The 18,152-nt window shown below is 44.5% G+C and overlaps 1 protein-coding gene across 1 annotated transcript in view; it reads left to right on the top strand.

The window, feature by feature from the left end:
* STMN1 (stathmin 1) overlaps nucleotides 1–18,152 on the top strand; it is a 256,875-nt gene that overhangs the window by 104,597 nt on the left and 134,126 nt on the right. Inside the window, exon 3 of the mRNA XM_044060049.1 lies at nucleotides 12,914–13,089. Within this exon, the coding sequence (XP_043915984.1) occupies nucleotides 12,914–13,089 (176 nt within the window). The remainder of the gene's footprint in view (nucleotides 1–12,913; nucleotides 13,090–18,152) is intronic.

The following is an 18,152-nucleotide window of genomic DNA, read 5'->3' as shown; positions in this document are numbered from 1 at the left end:
TTGCAAAAAAAAGCAATTTTAATAGCTATTGTGTGTTCTTGTCTTGTCTTGTGGAAAAGTTGTGTTTTTGATAGTTTTTTTCTGTGGTATCCCACTAGCTGTTTCCAACGGGCTAGGCCCATTTCAGTTAGAGGACCTAGTCTGTCCCATTGTTTTCCTTGTGTCATAAAAGGTTACCGGGACTAAAACAGTTTAAATTAGAGGTATTAGTCCTTCCCCTCTTGTGTTTGTGTCTAAGGATCATTTAACTTAGAGATCGTGTGGTATTCTGTTTGTTGTAGGCTTTTTCCCGCCTTGGGACTGTTTGACCGTTGGTCCATTTATTCAGTGGTTAATTGTTTTTGGTTAACTATGTCCAAAGATACTAAGGAGCACAAGCCATCGGGCTTCACGAAATGCTCTAGGTGCAGTTATAAAATGTCCGTTACTGATGGACACACTGTCTGTGTGTATTGTCTGGAAGCGATTCATCTCCAGGAGTCGTGCAGTTTGTCATGCCTTTAGTCCGCGAGTTCTTCAGGAAAGGAAGAATAAATTGATTTTGAAGGGACTTCTGAAACCCCCCTTCGAGGAGGGTCTGGAAAATGCTTCCAGCTCTAAGGCAAAATCCTCTAAAACAAAAAAGAGATCACTGGATCCATCAGTCTCTTCGGAGCCACCAGAGAAAATAACAAAGTCTTCTTTGACATCCTCTGCTCCATTGTCCTCGGGGCCACAGGTAGTGTCAGTTGTTATGGATCCTGCTTCGGCTCCAATCTTCTTGGAACCTGTTCGGAGCCGATCGCCTAGCATTAGGCCAGTATCCCCTCCTCGCAGGTCCCCTTCAGAGAGGAGGTCTCAATCTCCTTCTTTATCCTCCAAATTTTCCAAGACCTTATCAGATATGAACGCCAATAGAGTGGTGCAGAGACTCCTTCAGTCACCGGTTCTGGCAAAATTGTTCTTTACTCCAACCCAGTCAGCCCCAGAGCCGGTCCCTCAACCTGCTTCGATTCTTCCTCCAAGCACATCTCAGCTTTCGGAGCTGGAGTGCTCTGCTCCGTGTGATGTCCCTAGGTCAGTTCCGACAGCCCCTCCTGGCTTATTGTTGCCGACGTCTGCTCCGACCCCGCCTGCACCGTCCACTGGGTTCAGGACTCAGGATTCTTTGGTCGGACCCAAGAGAGAGGCTTCAGGACACCTCTCGGCTCCTAGTCTCCCTCTTGGTGCTTCGACGTGGGGAAGTCTGACTCCTGTCTTGGCTTCGGAGGATGGTCGTTCTTCGGACTTGAGAGAACCACCCTTCGAGGCCATGCAGAGTGCGCTGGCCAGGTCGTCAGTGGCATCATGCGGATCGGTCATTCTGTCCCCTGCTACACCGGTGCAGGTCTCTGATCGCCATCTATCTCTAGACAGAGGAGCCCCGAGGCCTCAGGATATCCCCATGAGTGGTCCCCACATTTCTGAAAACCCCTCATAGTTTTTGCCTGAGGAGCCACCCAGAACACCCAGAAAGAAGACGTGCAAGAGGAAGCACATAGATTCCCAGGATGAGTCTCTTACATAAGGCACTAACCTCGAGGAATCTGAGGGGTCCCCTAAGTCATCCCCTGAAGATGTTTCTTCCTCTGACATCCTAGAGATTTTGAAATAGAGGTGACTGGCCATCCAAAGCCCCATCTGAGGAGGAGTCTTGTCTTCCTGAAGGCCTTTGGTGCTAAGCCCTCCGCCTCCTGGGTGTCTCCACCCTTCGAGCTTATGGATTTCGTTTGTCGAAGGGTGTGGGAAACTCCTGACTCTGTGGAACCTGTCCCCAGAAGACCCAATAAATTTTTGTCTGCTCCTCCTGATAAGGAATTTCTTTCCAAGGGTGTCCCTGTGGATGCCATGGTGGTGGCAGCTGCCATCCAGAAGGAATTAGCCGAGACTTCTTCCACCGTCCATCCCCCTAACAAAGAGTCTAGGACCATGGACCGGTATGGGAAGTGTAGGATATTTTGGAGGCAGCTACTTGGAGTTCAGTGCATACTTTCTCTAAGGTTATATTCTGGTAATTTTTATTTGTTGTACATATTTTTTGCAGGTATGTATTTTTGGAGTTTTGGTTTTGGAATTGTCTTTTAGGGTCTTCTGACATCTGGGGCAAGAAAAGACTGAGGGATGGGCGTCGGCATTGCTTGTTGAGTACCCTGGCGTACTGGCGTCAGATCCTAATGCAGCCTGACCGGCGATCCAGCCATATACTTTGGTATTAGGGCCTACTGACAGACTAGGACTGTTAGGACTGCAGCAATGTGGAATGAGAACTATTGTACAATGTACATTTTCTTCAGAGACCTTTACCTTACGGTCACTGAATTACTTATCACACTTTACACAGCTCCAGAGAGATCTCTTCAAGGAGCTTGGAGATACTCTCATGGGTAACGTTTCTGAGGCGGTGGCCCAGACGGGCAAAGCTCAGATGTTTACCCTCAATTCCATTGCAAACTCCTCCATGAGGCTTATCTCCTATGCAGCCGAGGGAGAGAGTAGGGCAGCAAGTTCAGGAGTTGCTCTTAGGAGGCAGGCCTGGATGTGCGTTTGTCATTCCGCGGAGGCTTTCAAGTCTTCATTCACCAACGCCCCTTTTGATGGTTCCTCTTTGTTTGGAACCAAGGTGAAAGACACCCTCACCAGGTGCGAGCAGGAGGGAAAAACTCTCTGCCGTAGGAGTCCGGTTTTCCCTTCCCCCTAGGCCTTATCCCATGGTCCAGGGGGGTGGCAAAATGTGGTTCAAGAAATCAGTTTTTTTCCCCGGTGCACAAGGTGAGCCCCCCTCCAGAGGCAGGGGAGGGGGTGGTTATTCAGGGAGACTCCTCCCTAGGGGCAGAGGAGGCCACTGCAACTCGGGAGACCACGATTCCTTTCATGGTTCTCCCTACCGCCGCTCCTGATGGGAGGCCAAACTGTGCGTTTCTGGAGCCAGTCGGGAGTCTACTCTCATTATACTCGGAGGCCTGGCAAGATATCACCCAGGACCAATGGATTCTACAAATAATTTCCGGAGGATATGCAATACCCTTCTTGTCAAATCCCCCTGAAATCAAGAAAATCCCGGATATTCCACCCAGTCAAAGAGATCAGAAGTTTCAAAGCTGCTAGAAAAAGGAGCCATCCAACATGTCCCCTCAGACCAGATCGGATTAGGGACTTACTCCAGATCCTTTTTGGTGCCGAAAAGGACAGGGGACCTGAGACCCATATTGGATCTCCATCAATTGAACACCCATGTGCAAAAGTCCAAGTTCGAATGGTCACACTGTAGTCTATTCTCCCATTGTTGGGAAAAGAAGTGTGGATGTGCTCCATCGACCTCAATGATGCTTACTACCACATAAGTCACCTACTCTTCCTGCTGGGAGCCAGTCCTTTTCAGTTTCGAGCCCTGTCCTTTGGTCTCACCACAGCCCCCAGGGTGTTTACCAAATGCATGGCAGTGGTGACTGCTCACTTGAGACATCAGGGATTCCAAGTGTTTCTGTATCTGGACGACTGGCTCCTTACTGCCACCACCAGGCATCTACTACTTCAGACCAGGGACACTACTGTCCACCTGTGTCAGCAGTTGGGCATCACATTGAACTGGGAAAAATCTGCCTTGTTGCCCTCACAGCATGTCACTTTTTATAGGCGCCGATCTAGACACTGTCCTCATGCGGGCGTTTCTACCACAGGAAAGAATCTGAGTCCTACAACAACAGGTTTACGCCTTGCTCCCTCTGAGAAGAGCGAAGGCAAGATGGGTCCTCCAACTGTTGGGGATAATGGCTGCTACGATTATGTTAGTCCTTCTGGCAAGGTTACATATGAGGCTCCTTCAGTGGCTACTCTTTGCCCAGTGGTCTCTTCAACGTCTTCCACTTTCTCACCCTATTCTACTCACAGGTGCAAACAGTTTGTGGCTTCGCACTGACAACCTGAATGCGGGAAAGCCCTTCGTTCCTGCACCCCCCGGTTGCCATGGTGACCAAGGATGTCTCCCAGATTGGGGGGGGGGGGGCATTATGTAGGTAGGACAGTCCAAGGCACGTGCCAAGAGAAAGAGATGCATCTGCATATCAGTGTCCTGGAGATGAGAGCTGTGCTACTAGCGTTGCAAGCACTTCAGAGTTTTCTTCCTCTCAGGACTATTGCAATCCCCTCAGACAATATGTCAGTGGTGTGGTATATGAACAAGCAGGGAGGAACCAAGTCTTATCCCCCTCTCAGGACTATTGCAATCCCCTCGGACAATGTCAGTGGTGTGGTATCTGAACAAGCAGGGAGGAACCAAGTCTTATCCCCTTTGCAGAGAGGCCATGTGAGTGTGGCAGGGGGCATTGTCTTCCCAACATTTTCTGGTGGCAACGCACATTCTGGGGACGTCCAGTGTGATCGCAGACAGGCTAAGCAGAGCTATTCTGATGCCTTATGAGTGGTCCCTGAACTGTCAAGTTGCAGAACAGATCTTCCTTGCTGCGACCTTTTTGCCAGCCCCCTCAATGCCAAATGCAGCAGCTACTTCATGTTGATCCCCCCTCAGTGAGAGTCACCCAGGGACGCTCTAGTCCACGATTGGCCCTCCGGTCTACTATATGCCATCCCTCCGGTCCCTTTGCTGTCAAAGGTTATTCAGAAAGTGCAATCCTTGGGAAGCAAAATGATTCTGATTGCCCCACACTGGCCTTGTCAAATTTGGTTCCCCTTTTTCCATCCCTATCTCAAGAACGCTCCTTGGATACTGGACCCACAACCAGACTTACTGACACACATGTCAGAGCAGCTCCATCCCTCTCTTCAGACCCTCCGGTTGACAGCCTGGCTACTCCACTTCCATCATTAGTTAGGCTTCATTGATTTTCGCCGGAGATGGTTCATATTTTATCTTCCTCTCATAAGCCCTCGACCAGGAAGATTTATTACAGCAAATTGAAGAGGTTTTCAATCTGGGCGCATGCCAAAGAGTGACCCTTACACCGCTCTAATTTCATCTGTATTGGAGTTCTTGTCTGTGCTCTTTAACCAGGATTCAGCGGTCGCAACCATTAAAGTCCAATTGGCGACTATTTCTACCTTCATGTCGCAGTGAACCTAGCCTGATGGCACATACTCTGTAAGGCTTTCCTGAAGGGCACTTTACTTCGTCCTCTGGTATCGGAACCTGTTATGCCTTGGGACTTAACTTTGTTCTACAGGGTCTTACTTCACCCCCTTTGAGCCTGCATCCCCTTGCAATTTAAAATTCTTAACTTGGAAGACTGTCTTTTTAGTAGCCATCACGTCAGCCAGATGCGTTTCGGAGCTTCAAGCTCTATCAATCAAACCCCCTTATTTGATTTTTCATAAGGACAGGGTTTCTCTCAGACCGAACCCCTCCTTTCTTCCCAAAGTGGCGTCGGTAACCTTAACCAATCTATTGAATTGCCAGTGCTTTTTCCGCATTTCTCAAACAAGGCAGAATTCAAATTTCATCAGTTGGATGTGCACAGACAATTACGTTTTTATTTGCACAGAACGAAAGACCTCAGAAGATCTGATCAGTTGTCTGTTTCATTTTCGGAAAACAGAATTTGGTCTCCTGTTTCCAAAGTCACGTTGTCCAGGTGGATTTCCAGTTGTATTTCTTTCATTTATTCCTCAGGGGGAAAAGCTTTACGGTTCCGGGTGAAGGCTCACTCTCCTCTGTCTGTATCTACATCTACAGCCTTTCAGACCAGATTGTCTATGGATGATCTTTGTGCTGCGGCTACTTGGGCATCTCCTCACACCTTTGTTACTAGTTACAAGTTAGATGTGGTATCTAGGGGCAGGTCTTCCTTTGGTTCCACAGTGCTTAGGAGTATTTTCCACTGAGCCTCCCAGGATTTAGGTGCTGGGGACGCTGTCCCACGGGTAAGAATGAGGCGAGATTGGACTACATAACATCAAGAAGTTATGTACTCACCATAATGTTCGATGTATGTATTCCATCTCGCCTCACATTCTTACAACCCCTGGCAAGATTCACATTGGTTCATAGATGAATACTAGGATGTTCTTCGTGTTTCACTGTTGCAGTCATTACATTTGGGTAATCTGCTGGCAGGTTGCCCTCAGTCGGACTGAATTCCAAAGTCTTGGGTCCTGCGTCGGTTGCTGTCTCCTCTTCCATGATGTCAGGGGTATAAAACATGCAGCCGATGCCATTTTCTTTAGTCTTTCTTGCCACGTGGTGCCCGAAGCAGAAGCATTCCGAAGCAGAAGCATTTCGCAAGTGCAAGTCAGCCGACTACTGAAATATTCGAGTTTCAGAACCGAAGTCTTCACTAAAGTAAGTACCCCATTGGGGAAACTTTTTTTTGCTCTATACCAATGTCAGAAAAAGTTAATACAAGTATTACTTGTGGAAAGCAAATACCTCCTAAGGATTTCCATTTATACTGTATTCCTTGCCTAGGCCCTGATCACAATGTGTCTGGCTGTCGGTTTTTTGCTAGATTTAACCAGCGCACTATTAAGCGTCTGTATATTTTTGCCTCAAAGTATTTTGGAAGCAGGTTTAACTACCCAGAAATGTCGTCGGATAGCAATCAGACTACCGGAGTACATAAAAAAACACAAAGAAAGGGACAGAGAAAGACAGTTGAGGTCCAAAACAGACGACAAAGCTTCTCCTAAGCTAGTCGCCAGTACTCAGTGAGGCGCTTTCGCAGCCCCTGATACCCACTACTTTCGAGTCACAGGCCCCTACAACACCCATGTGGAGTGCAGCATGCCGCGAGATACTCAAAGTATTGAACCGACGAATGCATCTCCCTCGGATGGGTCCGGAGCCGCTTGAGCAGGCACCGGCTTCTAAGGATATATTCAGGCCTCAACATTTGTATATCAAACTGACGACCGCTGCAAAACCTAAGACAAAAGCAACTTCTAAAACTAAAAAAACTACGCATGAGCCACGTGCGCAGGCCTCTATGCCTAAAATACAGCTGATCAAAATGACCGAAGACCTTATTACCTTTATCAGGGGTACCCATCCCCCTCCAGATAAGAGGCCTAGGCAAGACACTGATTATGAATTCTGATCAGGAATTATCTATACCTCCCTATGAGGATTTAGATGCAGAGGAGTCTATACCATCTGCATCACCTCCTGAGGATTATTCATTTGGCGAAACATTGCATACTTTTAGGGAGCATTTTCACTGGGAGAATCAAAAAAGGCTCAGGGATTTCCTTCTCCCTCAGCACAGGCCTTTAGCCATACCCCCTGTTTTAGACATTGTGGATGATGTGTTTTCGGAGTCGGGCTTGACCCCTGACTCCTTACCTCTGGCTCCCAGCAAGCCTGACAGATATTACAGGGTCCCTGACTCTCCTAAATTTTTATTTAGGAACCCTGCTGCTGAGCCTGAAACTATTTCACAGGGTCCAAAGGGAGTTGAGGTCTGAACAGCAAAAAATCCTACCCCCTCTGACAGAGATTCAAGGGCACTGGATAGATGGGGGGAAAAGGTTTATACATCTGCTACCTTGGCAGTTAGGGCCTTAAACTGTCAATGTCATATGTTCCAGTATCAACAACATGTTATGTGCTGAAACAGAAAATGATGATTTCTGAATGTGCAAAAAATAAAGAATTGCAGGAATTATTGCATGCAGCTGAACAGGTTGGAAAACATACTTTGCAATGTGGTTTTGATTCCTTAGAGGCCTCCTGCAGGGCCGCAGTTGCTGGTTCTGTCATTAGGAGGCATGCCTGGTTAAAGGAACAACATTTGCCTGCTCATGTTAAAGCTAAATTGATAGATGCACCTTTACATCATGATACTGTTTGGTATTAAGGCAGAAGAGGTTTTAATGAAAATTGAAGACTAAGCTAACTCCATGCAAACTGTAAAAGACTTCTTACAAGTGCAGCCACCAAGATTCAGTAGACACTGGCCTACAAAAAAATTGGTCCTTTCCTGTGTCAGAGCTCAAAGGAGCAAATCCAGGTGCCCTAAGGGTTCCAGATACCAGGCGCAAGATTCATACAGGTCAAAGCAATAGGGTGCTTCTCCCTCCAAATCTGGAGGAGATAAAGCGCAAACCTACAGGAAACAGTCCCAATGACTTCCCTCTACCTGCACCAAGCACTTATCTTTTGGCAGCACCCTTAGGGGGGAAATTAGCACCTTTTGCTCAATTTGCAGTTAATAACCCTGTCCTGTTAGTGGGTGCAACATAGTATATCACAGAGATACAGATTCCATTTCCATACTCTGCCAATGGCAAACGGTTGGTCAGATCTGCCAAAAAATCAGTGGGCAGAGGCACAGAAACGGATTACATCCTTCATGGGATATGGGGGCCATTCAGCCAGTACCAGAACAGGGAAAAGGACAAGGTTTTTACTCGACTGTTCTTGGTACCCAGAAAGGACAAGGCCTGGTGGCCAATACTGGATTTATCAATTTTTGAACACATACCTGGACATTCCAAAATTTAAAATGCTGACTTTGCTGGGCAAGAATGCTTGGCTGGTGACATTAGACCTAAAAGTGGCATACCTGCATTTCCCAATAAGACAATCGTGCAGAAGATACCTCAGATTCAAGGCTGGCTTAATGCATTACCAATTCTCTGCACTGCCCTTTGTAAAGACCCTGGGTGCAGTAGATAAGCCAAAGTGCCTGGCACCAGTAATTGTATTTTGCAGACAAAGAAGTATTCAGATATATCCTTGGACGACTGTCTCATTCAAGCAGAGAAAAGGACATTCTTCGTTTAACACCTGGCGTTTGTGAAAAGGCTTCTAACATGCCTAGGGTACACAATAAACGAAAATAAATCACAACTGGTACCCTGTCAAAAGATAGCATTCCTGGGTGCAAGCTTGAATACAATTGCCCAGATGGCTTACCTCACGCCAGACAAGCAAAGGCAACTGACTACTTACTTCAAACTGATGGCAACAAAAACCCAGTTATCTGCAAGACAACTTCTGCAGGCTTTGGGCTTCATGGCATCCTGCATCCTACTGATTCCATATGCAAGAATGTATATGAGGAAACTTCAATGATACCTAAAAAGTTTATGGAGTCAACATTGTCACAGTCTGGAAACAATGATTCATCTCATTCCCTGCCTACAACAGGAGTTTCTATGGTGGGTAAAGGCATGTCACCAAAACATGGGACTGGCCTTCACTCTACCCCCAGCCAGCCAAACCTTAACAGACTCATCAGATTATGCCTGGGGGGGCCCACATGGCGGGAAGATGCATTCTGGGCATATGGACCCCAAAGCAATTGTATCTACATATCAACCATAAAGAGATGCTAGCTGTTCAAAATGCCCTAACAGCCTTCAAGGACTTACTTCATCCAGGACAATTACTGATAAAGACGGACAACATCACGGTCATGTGATATATAAGCAAGCAGAGAGGGCACACACTCATACCCCCTTTGCAAATTAGCCATGACACTGTGGGACACAGCTTTGACTTGCCAAATACATCTTCAAGCTCAATTCCTGCCAGGAAAGCAAAATACTCTTGACAGATGATTTAAGCAGAAACCTTATGGACCCCCACGAGTGGAAACTAGATCCGCAAGTCTTCAGCATGATAAAGAAATGGGGGAGCCCAGACATAGATCTATTTGCCTCTCCTCAAAATTATCAATTGAAAAGATTCTGCACAAGGACTTATCACAGACAAGCATGGAAAATGGACTCCCTATCCTTCATTTGGAAAAACCTATCAGTTTACGCCTTTCCTCCTCTGCCTCTTTTTCCCAAGGTCCTCCTAAAAGTCAGACGAGAGAAACCAAAGATTATACTAATTGCCCCGGACTGGCCCCACCAGTACTGGTGCCCAGTCCTAAGGAACTTGTCTCGGTACCCAGCTTGGACCTTACCTCCAAGACCTCAACTACTGAACTACTGTCCCAACAATCAACTTCAGACACTGAACCTGGCAGCATGGCTGATCATGTAGTTAAACAAGCAACACCTCTCAGTAAAGCTGTGATGGATGTCATTTTGGAAGCCAGAAGGCCTAGTACTAGAAAATCTTATGCTGATAAATGGAAGAGATTCTGTGCTTGGAATTGAGCACAAGGAACTAATACGGCAGAACCAAATATTCCTCAGATATTACAATACTTAACTGAGATGCTTGACAAAGGCCTATCTTTTTCATCAATTAAAATTCATGCCTCTGCCTTTTCAGCTAATAACAATACAGAGCCACCAGTCTTTTCTCATCCTTTACTAAAGCAGTATCTTAGAGAAGAGAAAATGTAAGGCCTCCTAGAAGATCACCAATACCTGCATGGGACCTCAATTATGTGTTGGAAAAGCTCACCCTGCCTCCATTTGAACCAGCTGCTACCACTGATATAAAGTTCTTGTCATGGAAAACAGTTCTACTAGCAATTACTTCAGCAAGAAAAGCTACAGGCTCTCATGGCTGTAGAGCCTTTTATCATACTTTACCCAGACAGGGCATCTGAGGACAAATCCTACATTTATGCCTAAGGTGGTTTCCAGTGTGGCTCTTAACCAGACTATTCATCTGCCAACCTTTTATCCAAATCCGCAGAACAAGGGGGAGAGAATTCTGCATTCCTTGGATGTGCACAGACAGCTAAGATTCTACTTGAGCAGAACTAAAGCTCTAAGAAAAAAAACTGAGCAATTACTAGTGGCATATGCTGCAAGATCAGAAGGAAAGGCTATTTCAAAGCAGACTATTTCAAAGTGGATAAGCCCCTGCATCCGTTTCTGCTATTTACACCATGATAAACCTGTGCCCAAACCATTCCACCAGAGCTGCAGCTACTTCAGCAGCCTTTCTCAGAGGAGTACCAACTAAAGACATTCTAGAGGCTGCTGAGTTCTGTTCACACCTTTACAAAGCATTATCATTTGCCTCTACTCTAAGTCCAGGGCAGGCTTTGCCACTGCAGTTCTGCAGGGCCTTATAGCCGCACCTAATGCTATTTAGCTCCTGCCACCCAACCATAGCTTTGGGATTCTACCCAAATGTAATGACTGCAACATTGAAACATGAACATAGTACAGTTGTGTACACTTACCATAAATTTAGATGTTTGAGTGTATTCACTGTTGCAGCCCAGGTTACCCTCCCGCCATCCCCCTTTCATTCTGGAGTTCATCTTTCCTTCTCTTATCTTCTACAACCTATGTGGTGTATTTGCTTGTAGATGAAGGTAAAGTTTATATTGATGCATGTATTTATATACATATTTTTGCTACCTTTTTGGGGGCACCTGACATCTGGGGCAACAAAAACTAAAGAAAATTGTGTTGGCTGCATGTTTTATACCCCCTGATGACCTGACGTCATGGAAGAGGAGACCGCAACCGACGCAGGACCCCCAAGACTTTGGAATTCGGGCCCGACCGAGGGCAACCTGCCAGCAGATTACCCAAATGTAATGACTGCAACAAGTGAATGCACTCTAACATCTACATTTATGGTAAGTGTACACAACTGTACTTAACAGACCTGAAGGGTTGTTTCAAGTCTACCCAATAACCTGAAGTCAGAATCAAACCTAGTCTGAGGTGAAAATCTTAACCATTGTGCCAAACTTGCACACCTCCTTTATTTGGTTAGTTTTAATGTTTAGTATATTTCACTTTTGTGTGGAATTTTCCTAAAAGATTTAGCCATATTATGTCAATGTGGAGCTTTTCCCTTTTGTCCTCCATTGAAGTGTTATCCTATCAGACTCTCCGTAAACAAATTTCAAATTAAAAAAAAAAAGAGAGATTATGGGGAAAAGGAGACTTGGATGCTTAGAAAAAAATAGAGAAGTGATAGAAAAAAATAGAGAAGTGAGGAAAAGAGGACTACTTAGTAAACTATTTGGCCCCCTGTAAGTAGTATAGTAGGCAAGCAGTGGAAAACAGGAAGCAAATTTTCTGTTTAAATGTAAAGGGAGGAAAAGTGAATGAAAGTTTATCAGAAATAAAATGAAATGGAGAAGGGGAAATGTAAGAATTGTGAGCCTTGCTGCTGGGCTGGATCATCTGTAAGACAGTGGACAGCAACCAGGGCAGTAAGTAGAAGTGTACCAAGCATGAAGGCTGCATGAATTATGTATATTTTTGAGTTAATTCATGAATAAAGGATTTCTTCCTTGACCAAAAAAAAATTGATCACGTCATCCTGGAAGAATTGTCAAGATCCCATCTCAAACCGCAAGGAAAGTTCTGTAGTTTCAAATTGGGACACGACTTCAGTTGACATCAGATGTTGATGTCATGAGTACATATAAGAAAATGACAGATGCTGATCGGTGAAGAGGATGAACCCTGACACTGACTCACTTGTGATGGTCTGCTTCATGTGTTAACTCTTATACTAAGAATCTGGCTTTGTCTTTCTAGATTCATCTGCACATGTAATTTGGTTGGATTCTTCCTCTGAAGAATTTAGTATGGCACCTGTCTATCAGGCTATGCAAGGATTAAAGACCAGCGTCTGGGCTCTAGCTCAAGGTGTAGCATAGGTTGGTGATAACATTTGGGAGGGGGCACTGTGCTAAAAGGTGATAAAAGTAAGTATTGGTGTTTTTCTGCATGTATTGCTTCTACGTCATAGATCTGTTTGTAGTGCTAAATAAATACCTTGCACAGTTTTTTACTGTTCATTATATTCCAATTGGAATTCTATTTGCCAGGCATTTGTCACCACTATGGTATTGTCATGTGAAGATTAAGCTGCTATCTTAACTCTAGTGTCCTTTCTGTTAGTTATTTAATTTAACCTCCAAATGCACAATTTGAACATAATCAATGCAGGAAGCCATCTGTCTCTAGTGATATCCTGCAATGTACCAGAAGTGTCTTCATAAGTAAACCACCTTGTTGAAGCTTTAGTATTATTGCTAACTTTAAATTTGTTTTGTTTCAGATATCCAAGTCAAGGAACTGGACAAGCGAGCATCAGGGCAGGCTTTTGAGCTTATTCTAAGCCCTCCTTCTGCTGAAGCTGCGCCACCAGAACTTCCACTTGCCTCTCCCAAAAAGAAGGATGTTTCTTTGGAAATGATCCAAAAGAAACTAGAAGCAGCAGAAGAGAGGCGAAAGGTATCAAATTGACACATTGCTGCAGCATCATTTAGTGGCTAGCATTTTGACTTGCAGTGGATGTTGTCCCCACTCCATTCCATTTAAACTTTAAGCCATTGTCTCTTGGAATATCTAACAAAATGGAGAGCGTTGCTACCAAGTAGGCTACTCATTTAAGGGAGCTAGACTAGAGGTGTGCGTGTGTCTGTAACACTATTTCAACTTTTACACATAGGACTTGACAAGCACTCCATATAGAGTTGTGTGCCATCGTCCAAACATTTAGAACTGTGTATATGTATGTCAGAGGCTGAGTGATATAGTAGAAAAATTGCTGTTAATATATATTTTTTTTTAATTTCTCCCAAGTTTTTTGGGTAAGTACAGTTAAAGTTCATGTCAGCCAGAAGTGCTCTTCACAGCACCCACAGTGTGCCCAGTGATGACTTCTCTTGCAATTCATATGGAGTTATATGTATTAGTATGCATCTAAATATGAATATATATATATATATATTTTTTTTTTTTACAAGACCCGTTGCTTACTCCTACTACTATTGGAACTGTCTGGGTATCTTTCTTCCACATTGCTATCATTTCTGCCTGCAGATCGTGATATTTTATGACTTTGTTGGGCTGGATTCAATAAAGCCTGCATTAAATGTACACGATATGTATTCAGTAAAATTCTTATCACATTTTTTGTGCTTTAGTCACTCAAAGATTACATTACGGGTACATATAGTCTACACTTAATGGTAACCTTTATGAATCTCTGCCAATATTTAAAGCTGCAAGCATATTAGTAGGAAGGTGTGCATTGTGTGTGTCACTTTAGTGTAGGCTTTATTGAATCTGACTGTGTCTGTCTGTACACAAGACACTGTAGTCAGTGGGTGTGACTATTTTTTTTAATGATCAATGCTACTTTTGTCTTTTCATTGACTACTATATCCAGTTTTCTAGCATCTTATCTTTTGAGCTGTTGATAATGTGTGATCCTGTGTGATGTAGGCTTCATAATTTTCTATGATGCTTTGTGCCTCAGGCTTCCAGTGTTTTTCAGCCACTTCAATGCCATAATGTTTGCTCAATCCCCAGTGCAACAGTCTTGCCACATTTATTGTGCCTTTCAATGTACAGTCCTGCCATTAGTATGTCACAACCAGCAATGAGGTGTGCAACTGTTTTTAATTCTGTTTTACAAAACCTACATTTGTCTGTTTCTTCTACATGTTCAATGGACTTTGTAAAATAATGTGTACGTAGCTCATTACATTGGGCTGCCAGTATTAACCTTTCATCTCTTGGTTTGAATTTGCCTCACCTGTTCCTGTGTTCCTTTCTGATCAACATGAGGCTCTTCCAGAAGTTTTCTATGCTTGCAACTATATTCATGCATTTTCCACATTTCTTGCCTTCTCATCTGGTCCTTCACCTTGTATTTTTGTTTTTTGGCACATTCAGTTGCTAACTGGGTTTTTTTTTATCTGCTTCTGGTTTGATTTTTCATTCCTGTTTGATGTCTATATGCTTCTGCTAGACTAAGCAGATACATTGTTTTAGATTTATTCTCATGTTTCAAAACTTTCACTACATTTGGGTCTTGTGAGGTCGGCAGATTGTATGTAGTCCCATGATTGCAGACCTATACGTATAATCAGTTTCAAGGAGGCCCATCCCTCCTCCTGAACGGGGAATATATAATTTTTATAAATCAGTTGGTGAGCTTGAATGGTTTTGTGAATGTACAGGTCTGTATTTATCTGTGCTTCAAGGACTCCTCACAGTTTAGTGTAGGTTTGGCACGGCAGTCTAGTACTAAAATTGCAGTCGTGTAACACAAAAAATGTTGATGGTAATAATCCTGTGTAGAGTATATAAAAATATTTTTTTCTGTTGTATTTAAAAGTTAATGGTAGGGTAGCCATGGTCTGTTAGAGTGGCATGCTAAGGAATTATGAAATGAGTGTTTGTGATAACTGGCAAACATCTTACACCTGTAGCATACAGGATGCAGGAATGGGAGTCTTTACTCTATCCCAGGCTGTCCAAATTTGATTAGTAGCTTGTGTGCTTCATGGTGCAGGCAGGGAAGGATAGGCATGCCCATCCTGGGTGGGGGTGGACAAATGCAGTGGATCTTCCTGGTGGAGATGAGGCAGCTACCCCCAAGGGACTCCATTGTGTCTGGAGTTTCTGTTGATATCTCTCCCATATGGGAGTGAGGGGTGGTGCATTGCAGACACAATTAGTCACACAGGGATATCCGTGGCTGGGTGTAGGGGAGAGAAGCTGAACTATTTATGGTATGGTTTGTGCTAAACTATTCATATCTAAAAGATAGATTACAGGCCAGGCAAAAAAGTTTGTGAGGGAGAGGCATTAATTCTCTTCATAGATGGCCTTAACCACACAATCTTTGCATGGGCTAACAGCAACTTAGACTCTGATACTGACTGGGTCTTATAAAAATTTCCAAGCAACAACCAAAAAGCCTGGTTATAGCGAGAGCATGCCTACCTCCTCCAACCTCACTACCAAACTTCCATACCCTCATCCAGCAGATATATACCAAAGCTCCCAAAAACAGTAACCTAATCATTCTTAGAGACTTCAAACAATTCCTTATTGATATGTCCGAGCTCCTGTCCAGCTTATATATTGCCCAAACCAACACTTAAGCCACCAGACCAAACCTTCAATCCAATAGGAACACTTCACTAGATCTTGTAATAGCTATTAATACTACAGTGATATCTAACCTCACCGTACATGCACCTTCATTCAGTGATCACTGTCCCATAACTTTCTCGGTACATAATCTAACATTAAATTATAAACCCAAACTTAACACCTTCAGAATATTACTGATATCAAAAAACACCTTGATACCCTTGATCGAGCTCAGTATTTGCCATAAAAGACCCCAGTGAAGTAGCAAACAACCTTGCCAGTACTCTGCTGCACTTGCAAAACAAATTCTTTCCCTTAGTATAAAGGCTAATTCGATCTCATAAATATGACTGAGTATCTAATGAATTCAGACATCTCATCAGATTACTTGATGAAGCATGGCACAATTGGAAGTACAACCCCTCTGTAGAGTCCCATACCAAATAATCCTAACTATGCACCCTAGCCAAGCAGTCAATCTACAGACACAAAAAAAAATCAACCACTACCAAAAACAAACCAATCTCCATTTTAGCCAAACCTAAAAGATTCTGAAGAGAAATCAACCTATTGACTGGTCAGAAAACACAACTCCACTCTGTCGGACCGCTGTAACACCACCACATGCAAACTGTCATGTATTGACTTCCCCATTGAGTTCAGCAACCTGCCACACATCAACACAAGCCTACCATCCCCCACAGCTATTCTGAAGGGTCTGAAACACAATTGGACCAATAGCCCCTTTTTTCATTCACCTTTGTAAGTGCTTCATCTCTCACTCTCTCACTTAAATATACAACTTCTGAACTGATGTCTACTTCATTGCATTAACCAGTGGGAAATATGGTTCCGAAGTTCAAGAGTCCTGACATGAGCTTCTCCTTCCTACCCATAATGCCCTGCTCCCCCACAGTACCTCAGATCTAGTTTGACACACTTAGTCTTAGCAGTGAGTTCTGGCTTGAGTTTCTCCATTTCTTTTTTGGGTGAGTTTTTCGTTCTTATTGTGTCTTCCTTCCTGTCTTCTCTCTTCCTTTGCCTTTCCGTTCCTATCTAGACTCTGGGTCTGTCTGTTAGCCTTTTCTCCTGAACAACAAAATTTTCTTCTGTCTTCCTACCTTTTTTCTGTACTCATCGTTGATCAAAAGCCATTAGGCTTTAAAAAGTGCACTTCCTGTGGGTGGAAGATTGCCTTATCTGATGCCCACTGGGAGGGGAGTATGTGTACTGTTTGGGACTCCTCCATTTGGATGCCCCCTTTGACATTTGCAGGGCCTTTCATCCCAGGGCTATGGCAGACAGGAGAAGCAGACTAATCTTAAAGGGGTTGCTTCTTCCTTCCACCACCTTGGGGATCCCTTGCACATCAGGGGCTCAACTCCTGGCTAACGAGTCTAAGGATTCCCAGGAGGTGGTCTCCCTTGTGGTCTTCTTCAGAATCACTCCGGAAGAAATCCAAACAGTCAGAACCAACTCGTTTGGCTCCAAGCTCTGACAGCTACCCCCTCCTCTGCCCTTTTCCTCCTCAGTGGCTACTGGGCTGAGTTGTGTCCCCTCGGCGTCTGCTCGGGAGGTCTCTGTCCTGTTCCCCATGGAGATCACCTGACTTTCTTCATCTGCTTCGTCTAGGTCTTCCCGAAAGCTTGTTCTCTAGGGATGTTGATCTCATGAGGCAGTTCTTAGAGACACAGAGACTGCCCATATTCCATCTGTGAGGGGCTTGGGACCAGGACAGTCGGTTAACTGAGCAAAGTTTGTCCTTAAGGGACTTCCAGCTGGTTCCTTATCTTCTACTTTATCACGAAGAGTTGGATCTGATGGGCACTGTTCTTTTTCTAAGAATTCCCAAGACCTCCAAGGGGATCGTAAGAGATATTTCTTTGTGTCTGCTCCTTGTCCCTCTTTTACCTTGCTGGAACCAAAGGTTCCATGTCCTTTGGGTGCCCAGGCCACCTCAGCATCTGCTTCGATCGCTTGGAGTCAATAGCCCTCTGTGCTGGCTTATGAACTAAGCTCTGTCTCTGGCATGTAGTGTTCCCAATCCTTTTTTGGATAAAGGGGCTCCATCAGGTTGGGCAGCTTCTTTCCCCATCCACTCCACAAGAGTCTGCCTTCCCCACCCCAGTTCCAAGTCTCCCAGGCTCTGATCTGGCAGATGGGATCTTCATCTTTCAAACCCTTGTCAGTGGCTTCGTCTGATTGGTCATAAAGATCAGTGGGCAGTTTCACAGCTTTCCAATTTGGAAAAGCTGATGGGTCCTCTTTTTAGACCAAAATATAATTGGGTCTTACTCTTCGGGTCCAGGAACTGTTCACAGAACCACTGCTGCATCGCCCTGGTTTCCTCCCTTGGCCCATTTGGATCCGGAGTCCTCTGGCCCAGCTGTATTCCCTCCCTCTTT

This window comes from Protopterus annectens, chromosome 1.part2, assembly GCF_019279795.1.
Source record: "Protopterus annectens isolate FY-2018-M chromosome 1.part2, PAN1.0, whole genome shotgun sequence".
Taxonomy (NCBI): Eukaryota; Metazoa; Chordata; order Ceratodontiformes; family Protopteridae; genus Protopterus; species Protopterus annectens.
This window is presented reverse-complemented; position numbering and strand designations above follow the sequence as displayed.